Source organism: Onychostoma macrolepis, chromosome 06 (genome assembly GCF_012432095.1).
Source record: "Onychostoma macrolepis isolate SWU-2019 chromosome 06, ASM1243209v1, whole genome shotgun sequence".
Classification (NCBI taxonomy): domain Eukaryota; kingdom Metazoa; phylum Chordata; class Actinopteri; order Cypriniformes; family Cyprinidae; genus Onychostoma; species Onychostoma macrolepis.
This window is the reverse complement of record NC_081160.1, coordinates 18105520-18133320: the sequence shown is the minus strand read 5'-3', so window position 1 is coordinate 18133320 and position 27801 is coordinate 18105520. Positions and strand designations below refer to the sequence as shown.

Genomic DNA, 27801 nt, shown 5'->3' with positions numbered 1-27801 from the left:
ACCAAGTGTGCTTTTCTAAGAGCTAACTGGAATTTGCAGACTGATATTTGACGATTTGCAAAGCTTGCTGATTGTGCACAAAGGATTTAAAACCACACTGTACTTTTATCTGGTATTTTTATATCTTATCTCAACTATGACCACCATTGTCATGTCACCGTGACCTCTCTTTGACTTCGAGAAACACATGTGCCAGGTGTATATATGGAAAATTCCCTGGCGTCTATCATTCAGACATAACATCTGGTGATGTTGTATAGGATGTAAGTCTCAAGTATATGTATATTACTCCAGTTGGCTTATGGCACAGCTTCTTATTTACTTCTGCTCATATCAAAGGCTTTGTCTTTTGACAAAATTAAATCTAAATTTTAAAATTTAGATTATACTCTCAGGAATTTTAACAGAATATACTCAGTATATTCAGTTTTAGATTTTGTATTAATTTTTAATCTTTTTCTATATATTTTTTTTTCATTACTATTATCATATGTAATTTTTTAGCATTTATAATTTACAATAAATAACAAATTTTACTGAAAGACTTCGCCTGCCTGGATCTCTCCATTGTTTTTGCATTATTATTTTTTTATTTCTAATAAGTGTTTTATTTTGGTTGTTTTAAATTTCAGTTTAAAATTATTTTATTTGATATTATATAAAATATGTTGCTTCTACTGAGACATCCAGACACAAGAAAACTACAATTCTACAGCTAATGGAAACAGTTACTTTTAAGTTTGTTACAATACACATTTTTATTTCTTAAATTCTTTACTTTAAAATGTACAAACACTTGTTAAATCCTCAAGTTTTTATTTTGGTAGAATACTGGTTTTGTTCATTTTGGAACAAAAATGTTGCAACAAACTACTGTATATATTTAATTAAATCTGAGCCTTTGATTTGAAAATCATAAGATATATCACTGTTTTAGCTTTATTTCAGTTTTCAATTATGCTGCTCAAATTTGTTTATTTGAATGTTCCATTTGATTTAATTACTTATTAGCTTTTTAATCAACTCACAACCCCTTGCAGTTCCTGCACAACCCTCATTTAGGAAACCCTACACCGAAGAATTAAGACATAAAAATCACCATGATTCAATCAATGCATTTATAATGCAAATGTTTATAAAGGGATAGTACACCCAAAAATGAAAATCTCCCTCACGTCATTCCAAACACTTATGACTTTCTTTCTTCTGCAGAACATAAAATAAGACATTTTGAAGAATGTTTGCAACCAAACAGCTTCAGTTCCCATTGACCTCCATTGTATTTTAAGTCAATGTGAAATTAAACTGTTTGGTTACCAACAGTCTTCAAAATATCTTATGTTCTGCAGAAGAAATGCATACAGGTTTGGAAAGACATATTTGGGTGAACCATCACTTTAAGCAATACTCTAGAAGAGTTCACAATAAATTCTATTGTATTATTGTCACAGTTAAACATGTTTCCATCCTGTTGTAAATAAATTTAGTAAATTATGACAGAAAATTCATTTTTGATTGAACTATCCCTTTAAGAGCAGCAGAATTAACATGTTAAGGGCATAACTGACAACAAAGGACCTGAACATAGCACTGTTCTGCAAAGCTTGTGTTTTATAGCCATCTAGGCACAACACAGGCTGCAGACGCAACCTGCAGGCTAACCAAACATCACCGCTAAACGTGCAAGATAGACTTATGGGGAACGAAGGAAGTTTGGTGGGGCCAGTGGGGTACTGTAGGTCTGCTGTTGCCTTTGTGGACTTACTCAAGCCTTTGTCATCACTCAGGTCCTGTAGAGCAGTCGGCAGAGAGCACGGAACAAGAGAAAACCACAAAAATAACAATGATTACTGGAACAACACATCACGTCTTACCGATGAACATTGATCCTGCTTTGCAACAAGCCCAGATATGGAGGCTTCGGTGGTTTTCAATGGATATTCGGTCCCTAAATGACCTCGCAATGATTTACAATAGTAGAGATCAACCAAATTTGCCGTAATGTTTAGGGTTGTTGCAGAAGCAAGAGTTTTGTTCAGCGGTGTTGGTGTTGCCGCGTGTGGCGCTACCCTGCCCTGCACACGGCTAATGTACTTACGGTCCACATCGCTTGTTTCCTGTTCGCTGGGGTCCTTGTTCTTGTAGAAAGGGAATTTTCGCGAAAAGAGGTTCTTTTTACGCTTGTCATTGAGTGACTGCTGGGAAGGAGGAGAGGGAGGGATGGAGGTGGGGGGAGAACAAAAAAGGAAGAACAGATGGAATGGTGTTGGGTGTCTAGTTGAAGTATGAACAAATGCCCAACTTAACAGATGCCCATGTTACTGACTCTATAGCCACCGCCATCCAATAAAATGATGCTGGAATGACAAAAATCACTAATGTGAGAACTTATAAATAGGTATGAAACCAGATCTTGGTTTGGAGATGGCAACAGACACAGTAGAGTTTATGAGGGATTACAGAACATCAGATCAAGGGTAGTTACCACAACCGAGGTTAGCAAGGTGGGTTTATAGCACAAATGCAAGGACATGCAGACCAGCCTCCTAAATTAGTTAGTTGATTAAAGTTAGTGATTGGCATTGATCAAAGGGTTTGGATAGGAACAAAATTACAACACACTTAAAAAGATGGACAGATGAGTAATGTGCAGGAAGAAAAAGTGAAGAGCAGTTTGACATCAATGGCAAGCGTATACATCTTTTTGTTCTCTGAAATATTCATGCACTCATGCTGCATTAGTGAATGCAGTTGAAAATGCTAAGACAGTGAAGAGTGGATGACAAGTTGGTCTGGTGCTAAACAATACTGTTGCAAAGACTAAAAAGGTCTAATCGCTTGGGCTGGGCAATATATATTGAATTTCAACAATATATTCTGTGGTGATATAAAATGAATCAACATTGTGAATATTGCTATGATATTAAGGAGCTTTTTTTCTGTTACAATTTTTAAATATCATGTCATTAGACTACTTCTGCAGTCTTTCCTTGTCTCAGTATATACTGTATATAAAACTTCATTAGAGAAACTGTGTTGGAGTAAATTGTTAAGCTTTCTTTCTGTTAATGAGGTCAAACTTTCATTTCAGTAAATCCGTTCATAACTGATGTAATGATGTCTGTATATTTCACTGAAGCCCATTAAGAGAGTAGGATAATTCATATAATTAAAACCTTTAATTAAATCAAAATATTAAATTAGTGTTATTATTTCATATTAGAGCATACAGCATAAATGAAAAAATAAATAAATAAATAAATATACACATTATTTATATATATCAAAACATACCCTGTTTTTATAAGATTTTAACTTTTTTTTCTTACCCTGTTCTGTAAGATTTTACATGTTGAAGTTATAATAGCTGTTTGGCTGAAACACACACACATTCATACATACACACACACACACATATATATATATATATATATATATATATATATATATATATATATATATATATATATATATATATATATATATATATATATATATATATATATATATATATATATATATATATATATATATATATATATATATATTTTTTTATTTTATTTGTTTTACATTTTTGTCTCTTATGCTTACCAAGGAAGCATTTGGTTGATTCAAAAATACAGTACAACAGAAATGTGAAATATTATTACAATTTAAAACAATCATTTTCTATTTTAATATATTACAAAATGTAAATTATTTCTGTGATGGCAAAGCTACATTTTCATCAGCCATTACTCCAGTCAGCAGTGTCAATAGATTCTTCAGAAATCATTCTAATATGTTGATTTGGTACTCATGTAACATTGCTTGTTATTATCAATATTTTTTCACGATTTTTATTTATTTTTTTAAAAGAAAATTTAAAAGAACAGCATTTATTTGAAATGGACATATTTTGTGGCATTGTAAAAGTCTTTACTTTCATGTTTTGAATTTAATAATGAATTGAATGTGCCCTTGCTGAATAAAAGTATTATGTACAATATATATTTTTTGCTATATTGCCCAGCCCTAATAGTCACATGCGGTTAATGATCCTCTCACAGGAGAGAACTTTGAACAAACATACAGGATTAGTACACTACATACAGAAAAAAAGATATTTGAATTCATTTCACAAAAAGAAACTTTCAAACAAGCATCTCATTCATGAAGAATGATTCATCACTTGCATACTTCACTACTTTGTTAGAGTTTACACTTGCCAGCTGTTAGTCATCTTATGTGAGAACATTTTTGGCTTTGGAAAAGTCACACAAGACAAAGGTGCAACAAAATGTTTCTAATGCTGAACATCTTGTTAGCACTTTTCATCTCAAATTAGCATAAAATAATGTTTCAAAATAGGCTACAAGGCGTGTTCAAAATGGTTTCGGATTTCTGTCAAATTAAGGTTATGTCGGCATGACTGCAAGTAAACTAAATGAAATTTTTAAATAAAAGGCCCATTTATTATGTATTAGTCTATAAACAGCTGCTTTTTAAAGGCATTAAAAGCCTGTTTGTGTCAAGCCATACGTGGTAAATATTTGAGCAGCAAACACTTACCCCTTTGTCTCGAGACTTGGAGTTGAATTTAACCGTCTTTAACCTGGCTCTTTCTTTTCTCTCCACCCTGAAGAGGAAGGAGACAAAGACATTAGGACAAGTATTTTCACTGTTACTACACAACAACTGTCCTGAGTTCATTATGTATGTGTATAAACTAACAAAAAAAGTATGTTGAGAAATATGAAGCCCAAAAATGTTTGCTTTTTGCAAGGATAAAGATATTGTAGTAAGACATAATTGTCTTGAAAAGGAATAAACATGTGGCGTATGTAATACGTGTCCCCATATTATCCTTAAAATACATGTTTTTATGTTTGAATGGTATCATTCACCAGTCGCTGATCTGACATGCTTCTTAGGGAGAGTTTACATGAGACGTTTTGTTACAAAAACTGTGCTTTGATGGATCTAGATGACCTCCAAAATCCAAATATGATGAAGTATCATGAAATTTGACGCAGATCAGAAACTCTCACCAAGAGAAATCCCAACTTGTTTCTAAAAATACAGAGCATTGCTGTCTGTCCCTCCTCCCTGTGCTTCAAGACCAAGCGTCATCAGTAGGGAGACGAGAGAGGCAAATTTTTAGAACAAGGTGAGAAGTCAATTATCAAGTTTCAATCAGCATACAGTTGGGTAGAGAGAATGAGAGAGAAACTCACACAGCATCACACGTCAGTACTGAAATATAAGGCTCTAATTAGACACGGGTGACAGTAAACCCATGACTTTGGCAAAAATAGAGTAGACTTGTTTGCATCTTTGTATTCGAAATACAATTGAATTATTTGTTTGTTTGTTTAAAGCCTAGGACTGTGACTAGTGTAAAACTAAATTTAAAATACATTTTAAAAGCAGAAAAAATACATAATGAAGGCATAGAAGTCTCCAAACAGTTTTCTATCTCCAGCTGCTGAGTCAAGTTAAAACCCTCATCACACAGAGAGCAGAGTTACTTTTACTTCAGCTTTCACTTATGTAAGCATATATAGTCTCAAATATGATACTTTTTTAGATGCCATTGTGCAGATGTATGTGTGCTCATTATTATAAATTGCAACGAATAATGCATGGTAATTAAACCAAAATGAAGAAAGGCAGTGAACTGAAACGGAAGACATTAGTGGAAAGACTATGAGTTGTGGGTAATGTGGCATTAAACACACAATTGTGTTAAATCACTGTAAAGAGGGTTAACTGAACTATATTTCTATATTACAGTGTGCTCTGGAATGCATGGGGGCACAGCCTACCTCTTCTTGCTGGGAATGACGCCCATCTCCTCCATCTCGCCATCTGGAGTCACATGCCGCGCTTGCCACCACTCCTCGTCCGAAGCATTCAGGACATGTAGGATGTCGCCAAAGTGGAAGTTCAGCCCCTGACTGGGCAGGCCGGAGTCTTTTGTTATGTCATAATCAAACAGGGCTCTGGAAGAGTGAGAATGTAATAAGAATTATTTTTCAGAGAAGAAAAAATAAGCAAGACAGCAAAAAGCCAATTAATGTTAATGAATCTTCTTTGCTAATAAGGTACTGTAAATAATAATAATAATAATAATAATAATAACAACAACAACAACAACAACAACATTAATTATACATAATGACTATATACAAAACTCCCACATAAAAGTTAGCATAATGTTACTCTTAAAAATATCCTACTAAAATTTTAGTCAAAAACATGACATTTCAAGTGAAATATTTCTATTCTATTATGTGCCACTAGCATCACCAAACAGAAAGCGCAAAAATATTTAAAAATATGTTTTTGCTTCTCAAACACTCCCCCATGTTCCATTGGTAGAACAAACTGATAGTCCCGCCCGAAAAGCATGCTATTGGCTGTGCTAATGCTGCAATGTTTGACTGGTCTGGATGTTCAAACAAAAAGCATCTTTTGATTTCGCCAAGGAATTTACATTTATAAGGCTTAGTTTATATATTAAGCTAGAATAGGAAAATGTATTTTAAAAAAAGCACTTCAGTTTTAGAGATGCAGTAGCAAGAACAGCCTTTATTTTAAAGGTCAGAGGGAAGGTAAAAATGGGGCATGTCAAACAAAATTATGATTTTCAGGGGGAGAATGAAACCTTTTCTTTACAAAAAAAAAAAAAAAAAAGCACAATAAATCAGACAGACACAACAGCAAGAAAAGCCTCTAGACTGCATACATGAGATTCTATGAATATTAAACAACCATAAAGACAATGAAACCATTTTCTAATGCCAAAGTTATTTTATACATATTACAAAGCCGAACTCATTTGCCTACTACAGACAGATTCTCTGAGATGTTAAGTAGGCCACTGCTGTTCTGTGCATGTGCATTTAAGAGAACTGGAGCTGAAGTAACTAGCTGTCCAAGCTCTTGACTAGCTTATCTCCATTTCCTCATCAATAATGAAGCACATCCAGCACGAAGCCAGGGCATCTGAGAAGCTTATGTGGCTTTAAGGAACATACAGACACCAAAGCCTTCTTTAACCTGTAAAAGCACATGAAGAACCCTTATTTAACCCTTCAGCAAATGATGCAGATGATTTCTGTGCTTAATCTGCTTAGAGGTGTAATAGGCTACATTTGTATCCTTGTACAGCTGAAACAGAGGCCTTCAGAGTCATTATAGTAAACGGCTGGCAGACCGAAGATTAAAAGCTCAATCTGTGTAGATATGAGGTTTTAATGTAATATCAGATCATAAAACTGGTGTCCGTTTCAGAAAGGTCAAAATTATATTTGTACTATGACAGCCAGAGGAACAATTAAATATTTTTAAATGCATTTACTAGACGCTTACTAGAAAATATTACTGATTTATGTTCCGTGAGTCATGAAAAAGGCCTAAACACATACGTTCTTAGCACTACATGTTCTACATGTCACCAGTGGCCTAGTAAACCTTGACTTTGTGTCACAAACATGCTGTGGGAAATATAAAGCCAAAGATGACTGCAGTTCTACCGTGATTTTAAGCATCCGTCAAAACAAGCTACATTACCACAGCAGCTTATGTTAGTATACATCTTTCAGAAACGGTTCGCAATAAACCAAACTAGAGCAAACAGCCCCTCTGCAACATGCACTTTAGAGGCAGGGTATTTATGGAAGCGCTTCTTACTCTTCATTTCCATCAGTTTGTTTCCATTAATCATTCATTATATACACTTACTATGCAAAACGTTCTGCTGTATGTCCTTCAGTTCATTTTAGATGAGATTTTCTGTCACTTTAAATAATGCTATATTTCTTATGATAACCAATCGGACTAATATTTTTCAGGACGCATACATAAAAATACAGGGACAATATCTTATGGGTTGAGCTGAATGTGACCTACACAGCTGAAAAATCACATTAGGTTTTAAATCAGTGAATACCGCATGCATGTGTAGAGAATCTAGTGCCCAGGGGCTTTCGAATCCTCAAAATGTCAAAGCTGTTCTTATTAAAACTTAAGAGCAGGAACCTGAGAGCTAAAGAATAAAGTCAAACAAAAGCCACATAAGAGCAAAACTTCAGGAACGGTTTTACATAACAATCCTGATCATCTATTGCTTTACGTCTAACTGCTACCGTTGTGCTAGGCTATGAGCAACGGTAATCCGTGAACACAGGGAGGCAAAAAGACTTTCTCCAAAAACATGGCAAACTTTCAGTCAATACAGAGCCCTTCATGTCTCGCCTCAGTGTTACTGCCAGGAATGATGTGATTCAATCTACTGTGTAACCACTGGCCTGAATGTTCTGAAAGCAACAAAAAACACAGGCACACTTCAGAGAATGACATATTCACATAAGGGGCCATCTATGACGCATTCAGCAGCAGACAAAACAATAAACATTAAAAATAAATAAATATAAGGAGGTGGCTGGTCAAATATTAATGAAAGCCATAACAAGCTGACCAATTTTTGCAAGAGTTTTAGAGATGGATTGTTAACTATGTGAATACTTAGTACTTATTTATAGACATTACACCCCATTGTGTCTATGTATGAAGCCAACAGTGAAAATGCTTCTATTTTGCATTATTATAAATTTTTCAAAATCACACATTATATTATCAGCATGATTTAAAAAAAAAAAAAATATATATATATATATATATATAAAATGTATAGATATAAAATAGTTGTATGTATACAATAATAATAAAAGGGTAGGAAATACAGTAAAACTGTATGTACTACAAACTATGCAAAGTGCTTTTTTGCAGAAGTGCCACAGTCCTTGTGTTGATCTCGGAGGATTAAGGATCTAAGCATGTTTGGAAGATCAAATGTAACTAGTGGTGATTAGTAAAAGCTCACCTGACATACAGGGTCCTCTTCTGACTAGTCCGCAATGAGCCGGAGCCTGAACTAATACTGCTGTTCATCATCTGCTCCCGTAGATCATGGATTTTGGCTTCAAATCGACTGTACTCTGTTGGAAACACAAAAAACAACATTACACATGCTGTCCTGCTGAGAAGAGACCAACAAGGGGGGGAAAAAACTAACACCTAGAGCCTCAGGGTGGATCGGTAATATCGATGGAGATGGAGGGAAGAAAGTCAGACAGAAAGAAAGAGACATAAATATATATATAAAGACGAGAGCATTTGGAGAAAGTATAGGATCTCTGTTTAAGGTCTGTCAAGTGTGAGTGTTACAAATGCATAAATACTAAATAGCAGACAGATGCATCAACATACGCACAGTTGTGCAAGCCGTAAAGTGGTAGAGAGGACAGATATATATAATCTGATATGTTGGAGAAATTTTATTTAATGAGATAGATCCGGTGAATTCGTCATCCATTCCCAGGACTCAAACTGCGTGAGGAAGGTTTGCTCACGCTAGACTGTAACAGTGAAAAGGTTCATGAATTATTCAGTGGTTTAACCCACTTAACGCTCCTGCTCTTTCCCTATGTTTGACCTTAAGAGAACGTAAGAAAGACATTCAAGCTATAGAACCAGAAATGCTGACATTATAGCCCGATAAAGACCTCACGACAGGTTTGAATCATCAAGAAAGTGTTACTTTGAAGTAACAGTCAAGGAGGCATCTCAAAAAAAAAAAAAAAAAAATCTTTAAACCAAGTCTGTTAAATATCCTCTATAAAAAAAACTCTCAAACCTCAAACAAAAACCTCATGAAAAATACAACCATTACATTATGGCAAATACACAACACTCAAACATTCAATGCACAATAAAACACTAACTCTTGCTACAAATTAATGTTCAATTAAGTTAAAAGTAAATCAGCATACTTACGCTCTTTTCTCAGAGCTGCGCAGGAGTCTACAGTGAGCGAAAGTTTCCGAGCGTTTTTCTCCGTGTCTGTCTCTACCCCTCCATGTGGGAGTTCAATTGTGTTGTGGTGCTGAAGGACAGCTCCAAATCACACACAGCTGCTCTCTGTGCGCGAATGTGTGTTTGAGCGCATGTATGTGTGCGTAACTTGCCTTAGTTGGACGCTTCCACGCAAAGCCTCTCTGAGCACCTACAGCACAGCAACATAACAGATGCTAATGGACTAAACAGTGCTTGAATTGCTCACTCACCCCTCCCTCCCCTCTCTCTCTCTCTTTCTCTTCTAGTTGAAGTCACAGCCCTAACCCATGTTGGCTTGTTTAGCACAAAACTGCGCATTTATTTCACCAAGCAAAACAAAGGAAGTAAATGAACAGAGAGTGAACTAACAACAGGAGAAATAGTAGTGTACTGAGGAGTATGATGATATTGTATCGTTTTGATGACCACTGCCATTGCCTTACGAAAATAGTGCCAGATTTACTAAACAGGGCAAATTAGTGAGGACTACGATCCCATGAAATTTAATTTCAAATCAAAGAATTTGAAGCAGCCAGATCATGTAATCTACCAAGAGCAACGCAACTTGGCTACGAAGCGCAAAATGTATTAAGACATGCTTTTGGTGCATTGAATAATGGTAAATTGACTACCGCAACCCTTTGTAAATCAATTTGCAAGTTTCGTTGAAATACTCTCCTCCCATTGATTTTGCATATGCAATAAAAACTCCTACAAATGCATATGTATTAACGCCAGCTGCTAAATAACTGCATTCATGCTTTGCATGGCTAATTTGTCACATGTATGTGCATTAGTAAATCCTGTAGTAGTTTTTAAACGGGTTTGTGCTTGCACAAGCTATTAGTAAATCTATGTGGAGTATTTTTATGTGTGTGTGTTTTTATGGAATATTTTAGAGACAAACCAACTAACAATCTCACATCACAAAATTCAAATCTATTACTAATACTTATCTCTATTGTTTTCTCACCAAAATATGTGTCATTTCTTTTCTAACAGAATAGAAAGTGATAAAGGACACAGGAAAAACAATATTTCCACAAATGGTTGTGTGTGAAATATTTTGACTGAATAGGAAGAAATTAAAAGTATATTACATAACTGAAAAAAAAAACAACATGGAAAAAAACTAACTCAAACAAAAGACTGAAATTCTTTACAGTTCACTCCATGTACAGAATAATAGGAACGACCAACACACACTGAAGTAAAAGCTGAGCATCTCTATCTCTATCTCCACGTGTTCCTGTGTTGCTGGAGATAATGTATCTTCTGATAAGACAACATGGATATTTCATAAGTACTGTAAAACATTTAAATTATCTTCAATAAATGATCTCTCTGTCTTGTTTTCTCTCTGAATTCACATCTTCCCTTGGTAGATAAACATAAGACAATGAGACATAATGGATGCGAGCAAGTCTCTGGTGATGAACAAAAGCCTATAATTAGATATAGCAGAAATGCAAAGTCATTCATAATGAAGACTGGAGAACATTCATGGCTTCTCGCAGAGTCCATGCAGACGACACAACAGGAAACTAAACGCTGGTACCCCCAGGATTACACTGGTTTGAATGAATAGTTTAATGAGAGTAATGATGCATGTGCTGCCATAGAACAGTGAAAGGCTTTAATGTTATCAGGAATTCAGAACGTTATCGTCATCAATTCTGTGTCAAACAACAAAACAATTAAGGGGCTGTCAGAAAGCTCAAAAGGGAAGGAGGCAGAGAGAGGAAATAATACGCTTTGAGTCACGTTTCAAAAGAATGAAAGTTGGATGAATAATAGTTAGGAGCTTTTATATTTAGAAATGGCATTAAGACATAATGGCCAAAGCTAAATCAACTGATTTGAAGTATCATTATAACAAATGTACAAGCTCCAAAGTTTAACACTTCCTTTATTAGTTAAATAGTATAGCAAAGCCAATAAGCCAATAATTATTTCACGTTATGCCTTGGAAATGATACATGGACACAATTCTGTACTATATATTGTACAGTGCATAAACAAACTAAAAAACAAAGCAATAAAAACTTAAATCAATCTTTTTACTGGTTCAAGTGAACTTTGGTAATACATAATGAGAATGGATAGTCATTCAGAGAATTACTTAAGATCACGTTTAACTGTGTTATTAAATTATTAACGTTTGTAAGATTAACTTAAAGTGAGTTTTAGATGACAGCAAAGGTACCAAATGTAAAAATCTAATCTTTCTGCCAATAACTGACATGGTACAAATATAATATGCTGTGCATCCATAATGAAGAGTTTTAGCAAAATACTGGCACTGATTCTCAAAAAACACCAAATATCAGCAGTGTGACTACAAATATCTAAAAAAAATAATAAAATAATAATGTATTGGGCATGGATCACTTTCTTTCTATAGTGCTATGTAGACAGAATAAGCATTCACACAATTTTATGAGTCATCAAATCAAAATAAGACCGCTATGATCTCATGAATATGTTAATTTTAACAAGGTGCGAGAGAGGATTTAGTCTTTGTTAATCTGACTGAGTTTGTCATCGAAGTCGTAGTGTGCGGCGCTAATGTATGTGGCTAAAGCACTTTCAGTTAATACATAATATTGACTGATACTTTAAGGCATTAAAGGAAGTTTAACTCATTTTTGACGCAAGCAGAATAAAACCAGAGTAAAAATAGAATTGCTACATGCCATCTAAGCATTACAGTGCTGCCAGATCTTGCAAGAAAAGCAAGCAACCTGGTATGACTAAAGCAATATATTAACTATTAATATATTAATTATTATTCTAGTATGCACACAAAATATAAAGTACATTTCCACATCACTGAGGTAGAGGGAGGGTGTTGGAAAGACAATTATAGAAATGAATATCTATCTAATAAATGGCCAAAGTTGCTTATAATGAAAAGTAATGGCAAAATTGAAGTATTATTTGATCACACACATCTGAGTAAAACACTGTTTTCATTCTGTGTGGTCACACTGAAAGTAAAAAGCGTTTGTTTCTTTGTTTGTTGAGGTAAGTGAAATGGGTAAATTTCTCCTCAATTCTGTAAATAACTGGAGGGCATGTCACTGAAGCGGGACTTGTGCTTAGCCCAGCTGTGTGAGTGTGTGTGTGTGTGTGTGTGTGTCAGACACTGATGTCTTTAAGCTCCAGCACAGATCCTCAGAGCCGTTAAATCCCTCTGATCAAAGCAGTCTGGCCCTAAGGGGTTTCATTTCCTATCCAAACACCACCATCAGTGTACATTTAATGCCATTTGTTTCTCATGTCAAAAAAAATGGAGGCTCTGGAATGACTGCGTCGCAGTTAAATCATTACACCACAACATCTGTTCTTTAGTTAGATATCTAAAGCATCCTCTAGTTATTGCACTTAATGGAAAACACCACGCAGCACTGACATATTCACTCTGAGCAGCCCTGGAGAGTTGACAAGGTCCTCCCTCAGCAGTTCTTCAGCAGCCATTGGTCAAAGTGAGTGCTGCATCTGTGCTTTCCGACGTTTATTATGCATGTTGTCACACACTGCATATGGAGAGCAGAGGGAGTTGGATCTAATCTCAGCTCATTCTCCCCACAGGGAACTGCCTGAACCCTGCTCGCACCTGTGGCCGCCTGATTGGGCACAACCAATCTCCATCTTGCTGACTGAATACTGGGCAGAAGAGCATGTTGATGAGATGTCTGGCATGGAAAAGGGATGACAACATACAGATTCACGTGGAGGTCGGTCATTTCTCTGTAGCAGCTATAAACGTGTAACTTTCAATGCAGTAGCTTCACTGCTGGTCACGTGCGTTTCAAAAATGGGTTGAATATTACAGCTGGACTGCATCTTAAATACAATTTATGATCAAGTGTTGGGGAGAAACTATTATATTGACATTATTTTGATTATATTGAAACCCTCCACATCTATATTTGAACAGAAAGCAGAGATGAGACTTTGCAAACTGACACCCGCACTGTAACTCAAGATGATGATGACAGTCACAGTAGGTGGGCTTTTTTTTGGAAAGCTACACTGACTCATCAACAACTATCAGGGAAGATGAGAGACTACGCTATGGAAAATTTTAAACAAACATTTGGGTAAATCAAATGGGTAAATCTCAAACATGTCAAAACATGTCCATGTAATATTTCAAAACAAAAACAAAAAGGAGGAATGAGAAATTACATTTTGTGTAAAGAAAAAAAGTTACAACTTTTTGGTAAAACATGTTTTAGCTCGTTTTAACATGTTGCTAACATGCTTTAATAGCACACTGCTAGCATATTTTAACAAGTTATTGTCATCTTGTTAGCATGTTTTAACAACGCTAGCACATTTAGCTAACACGTTTTAGCACTTGCTAACATGTTTTAACGTGGCTAGCATGTTTCAGAACATTGTCAGGCCAACATATAAATAAATATCAATTGTGAAGCATGTTAGATGAATTTAAACAAACGTACAATATATAATTGAAAGAAAATTGGAAAAACCTAATGAACATTTAAGTGAAATGAAACTGAAACAACCCAAAATAAATGTTTGGACAAATACTGATTAGCAGCCAGAAAGCATGTCCCTTACGAAAATTAACCATGATTTTATTATAGTAAAAGTGTAGTAACCATGTTTTTTGGTGTATTGATTACCATTTGTATAACCACAGTTTTACTACAAATTCCATGGATAAACTGTGGTTAGTAGGGATGCACCGATACCACTTTTTCCAGTACTCGCCCGATACCGATACTTTTATTTTTGGTACTTGCCGATACAGAGTACCGATACCGATATTTTCCATTGCATTTGTACATTTTTAACATATTGGGTACAGAAACCAAAAGAGTATGTATAATGTTAGTTGGTTAACTTAATTTATCAAATAGATACAGTCAAACCAAAATTTATTCAGACACCTTCAACATTTCTCACATTATCATTATGTTTATTCGCTATAGTTTAGAAAATGGTAATAAAATATGACAAGAACTCAGAGTTAAACTGTGTCAGAACAAATTCATCTTGATAATGTCAGATAACTTTGATAGAAAGGTATATATAATGGATTACAATCAACCAAAAATTATTCAGACAGCTGTTAGTATGACAATATTTACACAACTATCAATACTTTGTCGGGCAACCCTTAGCCTTAATGACAGCCTGTAGTCTCCTGGGCATGCTGTCAACCAGGTTCATGTAAACCTGAACTTCAGTTTTTTCCCAGACTCTGTCTGAATAATTTTTGGTCCCAAATTTGTATCAATTTTACTGGTAGTCCACTGTATGAAGAATTTTTGGTTATAATGTGTCACAGTTTACTTTATTTTGCTATTCTCACTTACTTAAATGAACTATAGTGTCCTGCACCCACTAGTAGGCTATAAAAATATCAAAAATTATATCTGGTGTCTGAGTGATATTTGGTTTGACTGTATATCATTCAGTTAATTTTCACACTTAATTATGCCCATTAAAATGCATTTTACAAGTTTTTGTTATTTTCACTGTTAATTTTTTTTGCTCTATGGTACATCATCTTTAATTTAATAGCATTAGAGCTGCTCCATTGCAGCGGTTTGGTACTGTAATCATGCGTTTTGCTGTAATAAATGCAGGAAACCACTCGTTATAAATCTCCTAAATGTGATATTTTCAGAAATAAAAGAAAATCCGAAATGTGCTGCGATTTATATTCCAAAGCCACTCATATAAGTAACCTACCGTTAAGTAACTTGTGCATTGTTTTACTTGTTTTTGACACATCCGACTGAACTACAAACTATCCAGTGACGTCTGTGAGAAAGTGATATCCACTAGACGAGCTCGCGCATCTGCGCCGCCGTGCACTCAATCCACTCAGCGTGCTTTGCTTAGCCCATCAGCTCGCGGACATCAGCTATACAGGTGTTAATACTGAATGTTTAACATTAAATTCATTGCATAAATATACTTCGTAGACATCCTTGATCTCTAATAACTCCATTCTGCTGTCTGTTGTTCTGTTGTGTTTCTTTGTCTGAATATGGCACTTATATGCTGTGTGGTATCGGCGTTTGGTATAGGGGCATTTTTACGAGTACGAGTACAGGAGCACAGTATCGGTGCATCCCTAATGGTTAGTGTAGCAATTTAGCAAAATCATGGTTAATTTGTGGAAACCATTGTTTAGCTATAGTGATCATGTTTTTTTTTTTTTTTGGTCTTATTTGTTGTAAAACCATGGTTAATTTTCCTAAGGGGTAGCTTGTAGTTGCTTATAAATTTAAAATCAACAAGTAAAGAGCAGGTCAAGTACTGAAGAGCTCAGATTCGAAGTGCTCTCTTCTGTTTCTCTGCAGTCTATGCCGTGTGATGAAGAGAACGTTCTCCTAGTGAAAGCAAAGCTAAAGGGCAGAGCTGCTCTGTGCTGGCCATGAACGGAGGAGCGTGTTGGGTACAGGAAGCTAGGCTCAGGAGCCACGCTAAGACAACAGCTTTCACCAAACAGAGAAGATGCAACATAAACACACATACGCTCGCTAGGGGTGTGAAAGGAGTTCGGATCACACATACACACACAGACTTGTACAGAAGCTTAATTTAGACCCTCTCAGACTATCTCCAGCCAAAACGCTGAGGGTCATCACTACCCCATTGGTATTTTAATAAACACTGCAGCCAGGCCTGCCGAGCCGAAGGAAAGAATGGCCAGGCTGGACTCTACTCCTCAGGGTGAAGAAGCCGCTATGAGTCACGACCACAACACCATACAGCGAGACTGTGAACAATATCACTTACACGTACATGAAATCATTATCCTTATTTCAAAACTTTGGGGTCAGTAAGATTTTTATTTTTTTAAAGAAATTGCGATTTTTATTCAGCCGAGATGTATTCAACTGATCAAAAGGGAAAGTAAAGACATTTATTTATAATAGTCCAAATTTGTTTTTGTTTTTTCTCAAATAAATGCTAAGAAATTTCTATTTTAATTAAAGAATCCTGAAAAAAAATGCATTCCAGTATTCCAATTTCCAGAAAAATTATTAAGCAGCACAACCGTTTAATCAGAACTGGAAGAAGAAGGAGAAGAAGAAGGAGAAGAAGGAGGAGAAGAAGAAGGAGAAGAAGGAGGAGGAGGAGAAGAAGGAGAAGAAGAAGAAGAAGGAGAAGAAGAAGGAGGAGGTTTTTGAGCACTAAATCAGCATATCAGAATGATTTCTGAAGGATTGTGTAAAACCGAAGATTAGAGAAGTGGCTGTTAAAAATTCACATTTTGCATTACAGAAAAGTAAAAATGTAAAATATATAAATCAAAATTTAAAAAATAACAACATTTCAAAATATTACTGTGTATACTGTATTTGTCAAATAAATAAATCAAGTCCCACCTAACATTTTTTCTAACCCAATGTCCTGTTGCAATATCAGACTATGGGAGATAAATGGGTTGCGAATGACTTTTCATGTTGACTTTAAATACATTATATTAGGCTGTTAAACACAAATGACAGGTTTTCTATCAAATCCACAGAGTCACTGCAACTGAGATTCTTCCCATTATCACAGTCCACCATCCATGAAATGGTATTTGTTGTATTCAGGCTATACTGCATCGAATCACGTTTTTCAGCTAAAAGCTAGAATTCGTGTCTTAAAAGAGATTCTCGCTATTTGAAGAAAAGTGTGGAAATTCATTAGTATAAAGGTAAGTTTCTGAGGTTTAGGCTTGAATCAAGTGTAAGCTACATTTAGTGGTATCAGAATGAAACATGACAGACCCTTATATAATAAACTGAAATAAAAAAAGGACTGAAGCTGTCATGTTACAAAAGGAAAGGCACAGTAATCCAGTTCTAAATAGAATCATGCCATAAGAATGTTATTTTGTTTATTATTGTTAACATTGGAACATACTGGTCTGTTTGAAATATTGTGAGAGAACTGCCTACCCACCTTCAGGTCTGTACTGAGCCACGATGGTGACAGTCTGTCCAGCATTCTTCAGTGCTGCAGCTGCCTGTTCGTGCGTTGCACTGCGGAGGTCCACCCCATTTACCTACAGCACACATACAATATTAATAAATAAGCACCGATGTGGGGTCCAACAGTCTGAGATCGTGTGGAAAATTCAGAATGTAAAATCTACTATAAACCTGGAAAAATTATTTTAAAATTTATGCTGATTGAGTGCTGTTGTAATTAAAAAAAGAAATACACAAAATACATTCTTAAATATACTGAAATTCCAAATCAATGTTTCTCTGAAATGTTTATGCTGATGATGCCAAAACATAATTTCATTAAACTGAAAAATGATTGACAATAAGCAATTGTTGATGACTGAACAACTTTTTTTTTCACTGAAAAAAGAACAATTGTTAATAATGCAATGTTCTTACAGAGATGATACGGTCTCCTTTCCTTAATTCTCCACACAGGTCTGCAGGCCCTCCTGCTAATATGAATGAGATGAAGATTCCCTCTCCATCCTCTCCTCCTACAATGTTGAAGCCTAGTCCCGTGGTGCCCCGATGTAGGACTATTTTCCTAGGCTCCCTAAAAACCAAAACCACATTTATTAGTTGAAATGAGTGAACAGGTCAGGAAAGCATGCTTACAAAAATATTTTTTGACATACTGTACACACACCAAACTAAAACTATTCAAAACTGCTTTCGATTAGTGAAAAAATAAATAAATAAATACAAAAACTTTATTTTATTATTATTTATAAGAAATTTCTAAGAAAAATGTTCCATTGGCTACACTGTAAAAAGTGATAAATTGACTTAAAAAATTAGGAAAACAGTTGCCTTAAAATGATTAAGTACATAATTAAAAAAAAAAGTTAAGTGAACTTGACAATTCAATTAACTTATTTTTTTTATTATCATTTACTTAAAAATTTTAAGGCAACGGGTTTCCTCAATTTTTTTTTTTAAGTTAAGTCAACTTATCACTTTTTACAGTGTACAAAAACTGAAATAAGTTTAACGTATGAATTAAAATTACTGAAACTAAAAGTGAAATAAAAACAGAAATGTTTAAATGCATATTTAAAAATTATTTTGAACTTATTTTTTTATAACTCGAGTCAAAATTCAATTAAAAATTAAACCAATCTGTCCTTACATTAATTATTTGCCATCTCAGAAAAAAATTTGACTGCATCTCCCTCTAGTGAACAAAATGTGAACTACAAAGAGGTACATTGCAGTTCGTAAAGCTGCATCACATTTTTCATGTGTGAGTACATCTGGATGTCTGTAGATGGCAGCAGAGCCTCATGTTACTGGCTCTGTAGCATTTCAGTGTTTTCAAAACAAACCCTCACTTAACATGGCTACAAACAGGTTGTTTAACCTTTAACGCACTTTAAGAACAAAGGTTTAGCAGAACATCATGACATCAGAATATTCACATAAATTTCAGTTATAAAACTGTTTTTTATACCCGTCCTGTAGAATTAAGTCTTAATTCAAAGCTTATCAGATTTGCCAAAATTGACTTCACAGATTGGTTGGTCATATCATGACGCTAGCTTATGACGCAAGAGGCTGTTTGTTTTTAACATTAATTTGACGTATTTGGTGAATTCTTCCGATAGGAAACAAATCCGCCCGATTAAAAAGGATTAAATATGGTAAAGCACACCAGTCAGTATGTGCGTGCGTGTCCTTGTTACGAGTCCACTTTTCTCTACCAGACAAAATGTGGTGGTCTGGCCAATATCGTTTGCAAGCCAGCTCTCATAATACTGCTCTCTACTGATGGACAGCTCTTACGAAATAAGCAAACAAATCAGGTAGGCGAGAAGGTGAATAGTTAACAGGACAAATCACAGATGCTGTATCTTAATGAGCCAATATCTTCAACAGCTCTCCGGAGGACATTTAAAACTGTCCAACAAATGCTGTGAGTGATCTGTCATATGTCCCTAATAAATGTGTCCTTGTGAACCAGGTTCTCAAACATGGTGCCTCAGCAAACTTCCAAAGGGGCCTCAAAATGACTTAATATGATAAAAATAAAAGGTTAAAGAAACATTAAATTAAGTTAAAACGATTACAAATCAAGATTTTATTTTTTATTTGAAGAACCAGGGTTTCCACCATCTGGATATACGAGGTAGGTGATTTATAGACCTAAATTAATCAAATATGAGACAAAAGTTTACACTTCAGACATGGATATGATGACATAATTATGTCTAACTAGGTAAAAACCTATTATTTAGTATGAACTTACGGGACTTTTGTAGTATAAAATTGAAATTTTGTAGAATGAGTTTCCCGAGAACCAAATCAGCATGTTAGAATAAATTCAAAGGAATCATGTGAAGACTGGAGAAATGACTGCTGAAAATTCAGCTTTGCCATTACAAGAATAAGTAAAACTTTCAAATATATTATAAATGAAAATAGTTATTTTACATTGCAATCATATTTCACAATACATTTTTTTGGTCCCACTTCATATTAGGTGGCCTTAACTACTATGTACTTACATTTAAATTAATCATTTGGTACAATGCACTTAGTGTGTACGTACATGTTTTTACGTTGTACTTATATTTTTTCTGTAATTAATTTCTGTAATTACATTTATAATTACACTGTTGACCCATCCCTTACAAGTTAAAAGTTGAGTTTATAGTCGTTTGAATTAAAGTCATTGTTGTGTGCAATATTGCTCACATGGCCATAACAAAATAATTCTTGAACCTCAGTAACAAGGAATAAAGGGAACAACCCCAAAAAACTTGATACGACTTTCATAAGGGCAGTAACAGCAGGATGAGGCCAGACAAACTACTAACAACACCCAAGACTAATGTGAGGAGCTGTGCATGAGTGTTCTGTATAATCTGTTTTGCAGTATAAAAAGCCAGAACCATTATGCAGATATAAAGTATGCACTAAAAATTCCATTAACCTTGGGCAGCTTATCTTATGTGTAGAGAAATGCTATTCTCTTTGAAACTCATATCTATTCAAAATTATAGAGCTGTCTTCACACCAAGCTACATGTAATGAAACTTATATACCATTATCTTCCAAAATTCAGGAGGATGATACAGAGAAAAGATGTGTCGGAAAACTAAAAACAGCCCTTGAATATGTGATGAGAGTAAAAGTAATGAGAATGTGTGAGGTCAAAGGATATGACTGCATAAAAATTTTAAAAGCAAGTCATGATCTGTATCAACTTTCATTTGAAACAAATGACCATTTCACTTCGCAAGGTCAAGGAATCGTAATGAATGATAGGAACTGCACAGACCACCTCTGAACCAAAAGCCATCAAATGTAAAATTATGGCAAAAGGATATCATGATCATCAAGACAAAGAAATGGGGAGGGCAAAGGCTCACCTTGTGATCTCATCATCTCCCAGCATGCCTTTTGAGACAGGAGAGTACCGAGATGGGGTGGCGGGGGTTAATGGCTGACTCAGATAGCTTTGGGTGCTGATATGGTTCTCCATGTGCTGGGAATAGGCTGAAGAAAAAAAAAAAAAAAACAAAAGATATGATGTTATTGGCGTAATGATGAAAACTCATTTGACAACGTTCATAGTCAGAGAATCGCACCACTCATATGTAATAATGTGAAGAATTACATGTACAGGCAAGCCAAATACTAAAACTGCTAAAAAAAAAAAACTTGCTGTGTAAAAGTCAAATCATAATTGATCACTCCCTCTTTGCACACAATCTTCTTTACTTGTACACCACCTCTCTTGTATACTGAACACTGCTGTTCAAAAGTTTGGGGTAAGTAAGTTTTTTATTTTTTATTTTAATTTTTTTTATGCTCACCAAGGCTGCATTTATTTGATCAAAAATTACATTTACATCAATGCACTTAGTCGACACTTTTATCCGAAGCGACTTACAAAAGAGGAGGTACTATTGTGAAATATTATTACAATTTACAACAAGTGTTTTCTATTTTAATATATTTTAAAATGCAATTTATTCCTGGGATGATAAAGCCAATTTTTTTTTTTTTTTTACTTTAAACCATTCAAATATGCTGATTTAGAGCTCAAGTAACATTTCTTATTATTATCAATATTAAAAACAGTTGTGCTGCTTAAATATTTTTAATCCATCTTTTTCAGCATTGATTTGAAAAATAAATATTTTGCAACATTATAGACTAAATGTCGTTAGTCACTTTTGCTAAATTTAAAGCATCCTTGCTGAATAAAGGAATTAAGTTTTCACATCAAGCTCCAAAAAGGACCAAAAGAACCCATAAATGTTCCATAAACACAGGCCATATGACCTGTGCGCTATATTCAAAATCTAATAAAGACATACAATAGAGTAGTAAAAGAATCTTCAAAAGTCCCTCGCAGCGTTCTACATAAAATATAAATGGTAACACTTTCTATTTTAATGTGTAATAAAATAAATTATGTAGTAAATTATGCATAGTTAAAATCAACTAACACTAAACCAAACCCTAATAAAGTAAACACATGCTGTTAATTAATTTCTTTAATTTTTACTTGCATGAGGAATTACGCTGTAAAAAGGAAACATTAAAATAAAGTGTGACCAAAATCACAACACATGTACAATGTAGGGTAACACTTTATTTTAAGGTGTCCCTTGTTACAGTGTAATTATACATTTAAGTACTGAGTAATATTAATTAACTACATGCACTTACTATATGGTTTGGATTAGGATAAGGGTTTGGGGTTATTTGAATGCAATTATGCATAATTTATTGTTATTATAATAGTAAGTACATGTAACATGTGTAACAACGACATCTTAAAATAAAGTGTTACCCAATGTAGCTCAAACACCAGAGAATAGAGCTAGCAAGGACATAAGTTTGATTTCCAAGGAATGCATGAAGTGATCAAATGCAATTATATTGGAAAGAAGCATTTACCAAGTGCATAAATCTAAATGAACCAAAATTAGCATGTGTAAATTGTTTCATTTTGTGTGAGCAAAATCCTTTTAAGGCTCTGTAATTGATGCCAGTACTATAAAAGATGTGTCCTTATTTGACTGTGTCAGATGTAAAGTGTAATAAAGTCAAGGGTACGCGCTGGGCAATTACTAACTGCAGACATTGACAACCCATTTATTTAATTCTCATCAAACAGTCCTTCACGTGTCAAATCCCTACGCGGTGCCTGACTGGCTGACAGATATAATGAAATGGGACCACTAATGAAATTGTTCTGTTTACGCCTTCCGAGAAAAATCACATTGCGCGCACACACATGACAGAGACATTGTTGTCTGCATGTGCAGATATCCTTACACGGCTTTAAAACTCCCTCTGCAACACAGATGCACTCTTTTCTTCATATACTGATGCTGGATTTGCCGGATGGGGGAGCTGGCCACGTGATGCACTTCATGATTAAATGTGCTTTTGTCCTTCATGCCTTTAAGCCCTAATGACAGCTTCCTTTCTCAGAATCTAATGCTGGGGGATCTGGCCTGCCTCTGGAACATCACCAAGGTGCTACATTATCGACTGTCATCACTCAGCACTTTGCACAGTCAATTTTAGTGGCCGTCCTCACGAGTTGCTGCCCCATCAGTAGAAAGTGCTGTGTCTAGCGGCTTTGAGGTGGGATTTAAGCCATAAGTGCGCATGGGACCTCAGAACTGAGTCAAAGTGCCTTTAAGGCAAGTCAGTTCATTCATATTGATGATGCCTCCATGCTGTTATTTTCTATGTAAGTAAAATACTTTTTTTTTCTTTTAATAAAAAAAAAAAAAAGAATACGGTATGAGGAAGTAAGGAAAAGCTTACTTACAGCTGGTGACGTCGGGAGGAACGTAACTATCATTCATAAAGACACTAGTGGGTTTCGCCACTTTTAAATAGACGACATCAGGGGTGTTTTTCAAGGCAGTCACGGCATCTTCATGAGTGACCTCTTCAAGGCAAACAGCATTCACCTGTAACCAAGCACATGATTAGATGAATCTTTCAGATGAAACACGAAATGAAAGTTTGGGGTGCGTTACATGTTTTAATGTTTTTTGAAATTAGTCTTTTATAGTCACCAAGGCTGTATTTATTTGATCAAAAATACAGTAAACTTAGTAATATTAGTAACAAAATTAAAATAACTGTTCTAACATTGTAAAATGAATTTATTCCTAATTTATTCTTGTAATGGCAAATTACTCCAGACTTTAATGTCACACGATTCTTCAGAAACCATTCTTATATGCTGATTTGGTTATAATGCTGCTTATTTTTGTGGAAATGGTGATAAGTTTCTTTTGTTTTTTTTAGGACTTTTAAAAGAATAGAACGTCCAAAAGAAAATAATTCATTTGAATTATTTTTTGTAACTTTATCATTTTGATCAATTTAATGTATCCTTGCTCAATAAAAGTATAAAAGTTTCTTCTGCTCATCAAGGCTGTATCTATTTGATCAAAAATACAGAAAAAACTGTTATTTTGTGAAATATTATTGCAATTTAAAATAACAGTTTTCTATTTTAATATACTTTAAAATATAATTTATTTCTGTGATCAAAGCTGAATTTTCAGCACCATTACTCCAGTCTTCAGTGTCACATGACCTGGGGGACCTGTGATATTTTTTTTTTAGGATTCTCTGATTAATAAAAAGTTAAAAAGAAAAACATTTATTTAAAAAAGAAATTTTGTGTTACAATATACAATGCTATTCAAAAGTTTGGGGTCAGTACATTTTTTCTTTCTTTTTTTTTTGTTGAGAAATTAATACTTTTATTCAGGAGGAATGTGTTAAATAAATAAAAAGTCACAGTAAAGACTTATATTGTTAGAAAATATTTCTATTTTGAACAAATGCTGCTCTTTTTAATTTTTTCTTTGATTCTTTGATGAATAAAAAGTATCACATGTTCCAAAAAACAATATGAAGCAGCACGACAGTTTCAACACTCAAAATAAATCAGCATATTAAAATGATTTCTGAAGGATCATGTGACACTGAAGACTGGAGTAATGATGCTGAAAATTCAGCGCTGTGTCACATTAAAATAGAATTTAAGTATATTAAAATAGGAAACCAATATTAGAAATTGCAATAAGATTTCACAATATTACTGTTTTTTTTTCTGTATTTTTGATCGAATAAATACAGCCTTGATGAGCAGAAGAGGCTCCTCTAAAAACATTAAAAATCTTACTGATCCCAAACTATTGAGTGGCAGTGTATATATAATATATATTTTATATATATATATATAAAACATGAAGGCATTATTATTTAATATAGTCAGGTTAAAATAGGACCAATTAAAGGTCAGTTCACCTGAAGTTGTGATTCAGTAACAGTGATTAACATTAACTTAATTTTTGGGTGAACTATTCCTTTAAACATGAACTATTGTATAGTTGCATTCAGCCAGATGCAACTCTGCCAGTTCCACTACAGTACACTAAAAAAGAAAATTGTAGAGGAATATTTAGCAATAAAAGTCAACTGCACAAGCTCTAAATAAATAGGCTGTAACATCTCGTTAAACAAAGTGCTCTTAAAAATTTTGATTTCCTCAATTTCCAATGTAAAATGATGCTTCTAATGTTATTTAGTAAATATATAGATAATAGAAAAAAGTTAACGTTTTACTTACAGCCATAAGTTTATCTCCAATCTGTAGCCGTCCATCTTTGTGGGCTGCTCCTCCCTCAATGATTTTGGTGATATAAATACTGTTGTCCCCAGGAATATGTTGGTTTCCAACTCCTCCGGCTATACTGAAACCTAGACCTGTCAACAGAGGTCAGAGTAAACCATTTGCTAAACCATTTCCTAACATGAAATACATTGATTAAATATCACAATGTAGCATGCTTTTATTTTGTACTCTTTAGATGAGAGATGTCTTTACCTTTAGGACCTTTTACCAGCTTTACATCCATTATTTTTTCTGTGACAGCTTTTCTTCTTCTGACGTACAGTCTGACAATGCAGCCTGCCTCCTTCAGTGCCTCCACAGCATTGCTGTGAGTTACGTCTCTCACATCTACATCATTTACCCGCAGTATACAGTCATTAACTCTGTACAGAGAAAAAGAGGGAGAACACTGAATAAACATTCCTAAAAAGGCATAAATAACAATTCTACAATCAATCAAAACACTAAATTGGTGTATAAACAAATTATCTATCATTGTAATACAAGCTACATGTAAGAGAAGCAGCAGTGCAACCGCAACACAAAAGTTGCATTGTATTTTTTTTACACTGCAAAACAGAGCTGCAGTTCTATACAGAAAGTAATGTGATTTCTGGTTACTACACTGAGGATTTGCTATAATAACGGCTATAACATATACCATTATTATCGGGAGTGAGTCACTGACAACTATTAGAAATTGTACAGTAAATAACGTGAGGAAGAGAAGGTTCAGATTTCAATTTACACGAGGAGGGGACTCATATTTACTGTCCACATGCTAATTAATTCACAGTAAATCCAAACCTCAGTTAGGGAAGGCTTTAAACTGCTTAATCATAAGGATTAAGTCAGATTTATTTATAAAAAAAATAATATAGCGCCATACTGCTATATTAAACATTAAACTTGAACGGTAGTGTTTGGAGTCGGTTAGTGTTTTTTTTTTAATTTAAGAAATAATACTTTTATTCAGCAAGGACATCTGGAATTGTTTTAAAGTGACAGTAATGTTACAAAAGAGTAATGTTTATAATATTTCACAAAATTACTGTTTTACTGTATTTCTGATCAAATAAATGCAGCCTCTTTCAAAACCAATTCTTTCAAAATTTTTTAAAATCTTACTGACCCCAAACAGTAATACATTTTCTTCCAATCACTACAGGAGATGTGCACTATTATTTTGTTGCTTTATAAATGCCCATATTGCATTTACAAGCAAAACCATTTTGAATTTCCATACTAAAGCAGAAATTTAAAAGCAGAAGTTTTCTTTAAGCGCAGAAGTGAGTGTGAGAGTCTGAAGGTTCTTGAGTGTGAACCTTGTACCACACTCTGATGTTGCCCGAGGGAACGTGGTCCTGTACGCTAGCGTCCTGTGTTCTTAGCAGATTGCAAAAGATTCCGTTGATAAATTTACAGTGCATTTTCAACATGTTTTCTGCTGAATTCAGTGCTCCGCATGTGGCAAAATAGGTTCAGCAGTCAAAACTACCAACTACTACACTTCTGCTACTTCATCCACACAGAACTGTGCTGCTTATGCTGTTAACTTGTAACCTATTAATATGGGCTCAGAAATAAATATGTGCTATTTACAAGTGTGATGTGAAACAGGCCTAATAACATATTCTCTGACCTGAGTCTGCCATCCTGTGCGGCAGCTCCTCCTGGGATGATCTTTGTGATAAAGATGCTTGGGTCCTCGCCGATGTGGGGGTTATCGGTACCGCCTGCAATACTGAAACCCAGGCCTGAGTTCCCCTAAAGGTGAAAAAAAACAAAAAAAAAAACAAGTCAGAACAAAAAAAGACATTATTAAGTCCAAAACAAATCAAAGGAGAAATGTGTGTGTGTGTAAATGTTACAAGCAGTTGATCTGTGAAACATTTTATTCAAATATGTATATTCAGTTCAGCACTCTGAAAATGTTCCTAATAAGGGCCTATATGGTTTGCATTAGTGAGTATTTAATGTGTTTGGTGTCATGAAATAACTTTTACAGAAATGTTTTTGTATAAACATAGGATTATACATAGCACAAAAACACAGTAAAAACACATCAACTATGTTAACATATACAACTTTAAAATGTTAAAAAGTCCATGTAGAAATTACTATTAATGAAATGTAATAAATGCATTGTCCTAACAATGTAATTCAAGCTTTTTTCTGTCTTTAATATTCTCTTTCTGACAGTGACTGTTTAAAACCTTGAGCATGACCACTTTACATCTCTTTTCATTGAACAAT

The 27801-nt window shown here is 34.5% G+C and overlaps 1 protein-coding gene across 26 annotated transcripts in view; it reads right to left on the bottom strand.

The window, feature by feature from the left end:
• dlg1a (discs large MAGUK scaffold protein 1a) overlaps window positions 1–27801 on the bottom strand; it is a 127634-nt gene that overhangs the window by 6626 nt on the left and 93207 nt on the right. For 16 of the 26 annotated variants that reach the window (XM_058777921.1, XM_058777923.1, XM_058777925.1 and 13 more), the window contains 11 exons: window positions 27188–27312; window positions 25759–25928; window positions 25501–25637; window positions 23677–23821; window positions 21251–21377; window positions 18276–18432; window positions 17830–17932; window positions 8870–8984; window positions 5808–5984; window positions 4552–4618; window positions 2099–2198 (listed from right to left, as the gene is read on the bottom strand). In XM_058777921.1, the coding sequence (XP_058633904.1) occupies window positions 2099–2198; window positions 4552–4618; window positions 5808–5984; window positions 8870–8984; window positions 17830–17932; window positions 18276–18432; window positions 21251–21377; window positions 23677–23821; window positions 25501–25637; window positions 25759–25928; window positions 27188–27312 (1423 nt within the window). Of the gene's footprint in view, window positions 1–1765; window positions 2199–4551; window positions 4619–5807; window positions 5985–8869; window positions 8985–17829; window positions 17933–18275; window positions 18433–21250; window positions 21378–23676; window positions 23822–25500; window positions 25638–25758; window positions 25929–27187; window positions 27313–27801 lie in introns of all 26 variants that reach the window. The other 10 variants (XM_058777929.1, XM_058777933.1, XM_058777940.1 and 7 more) reach the window with 3 other exon arrangements.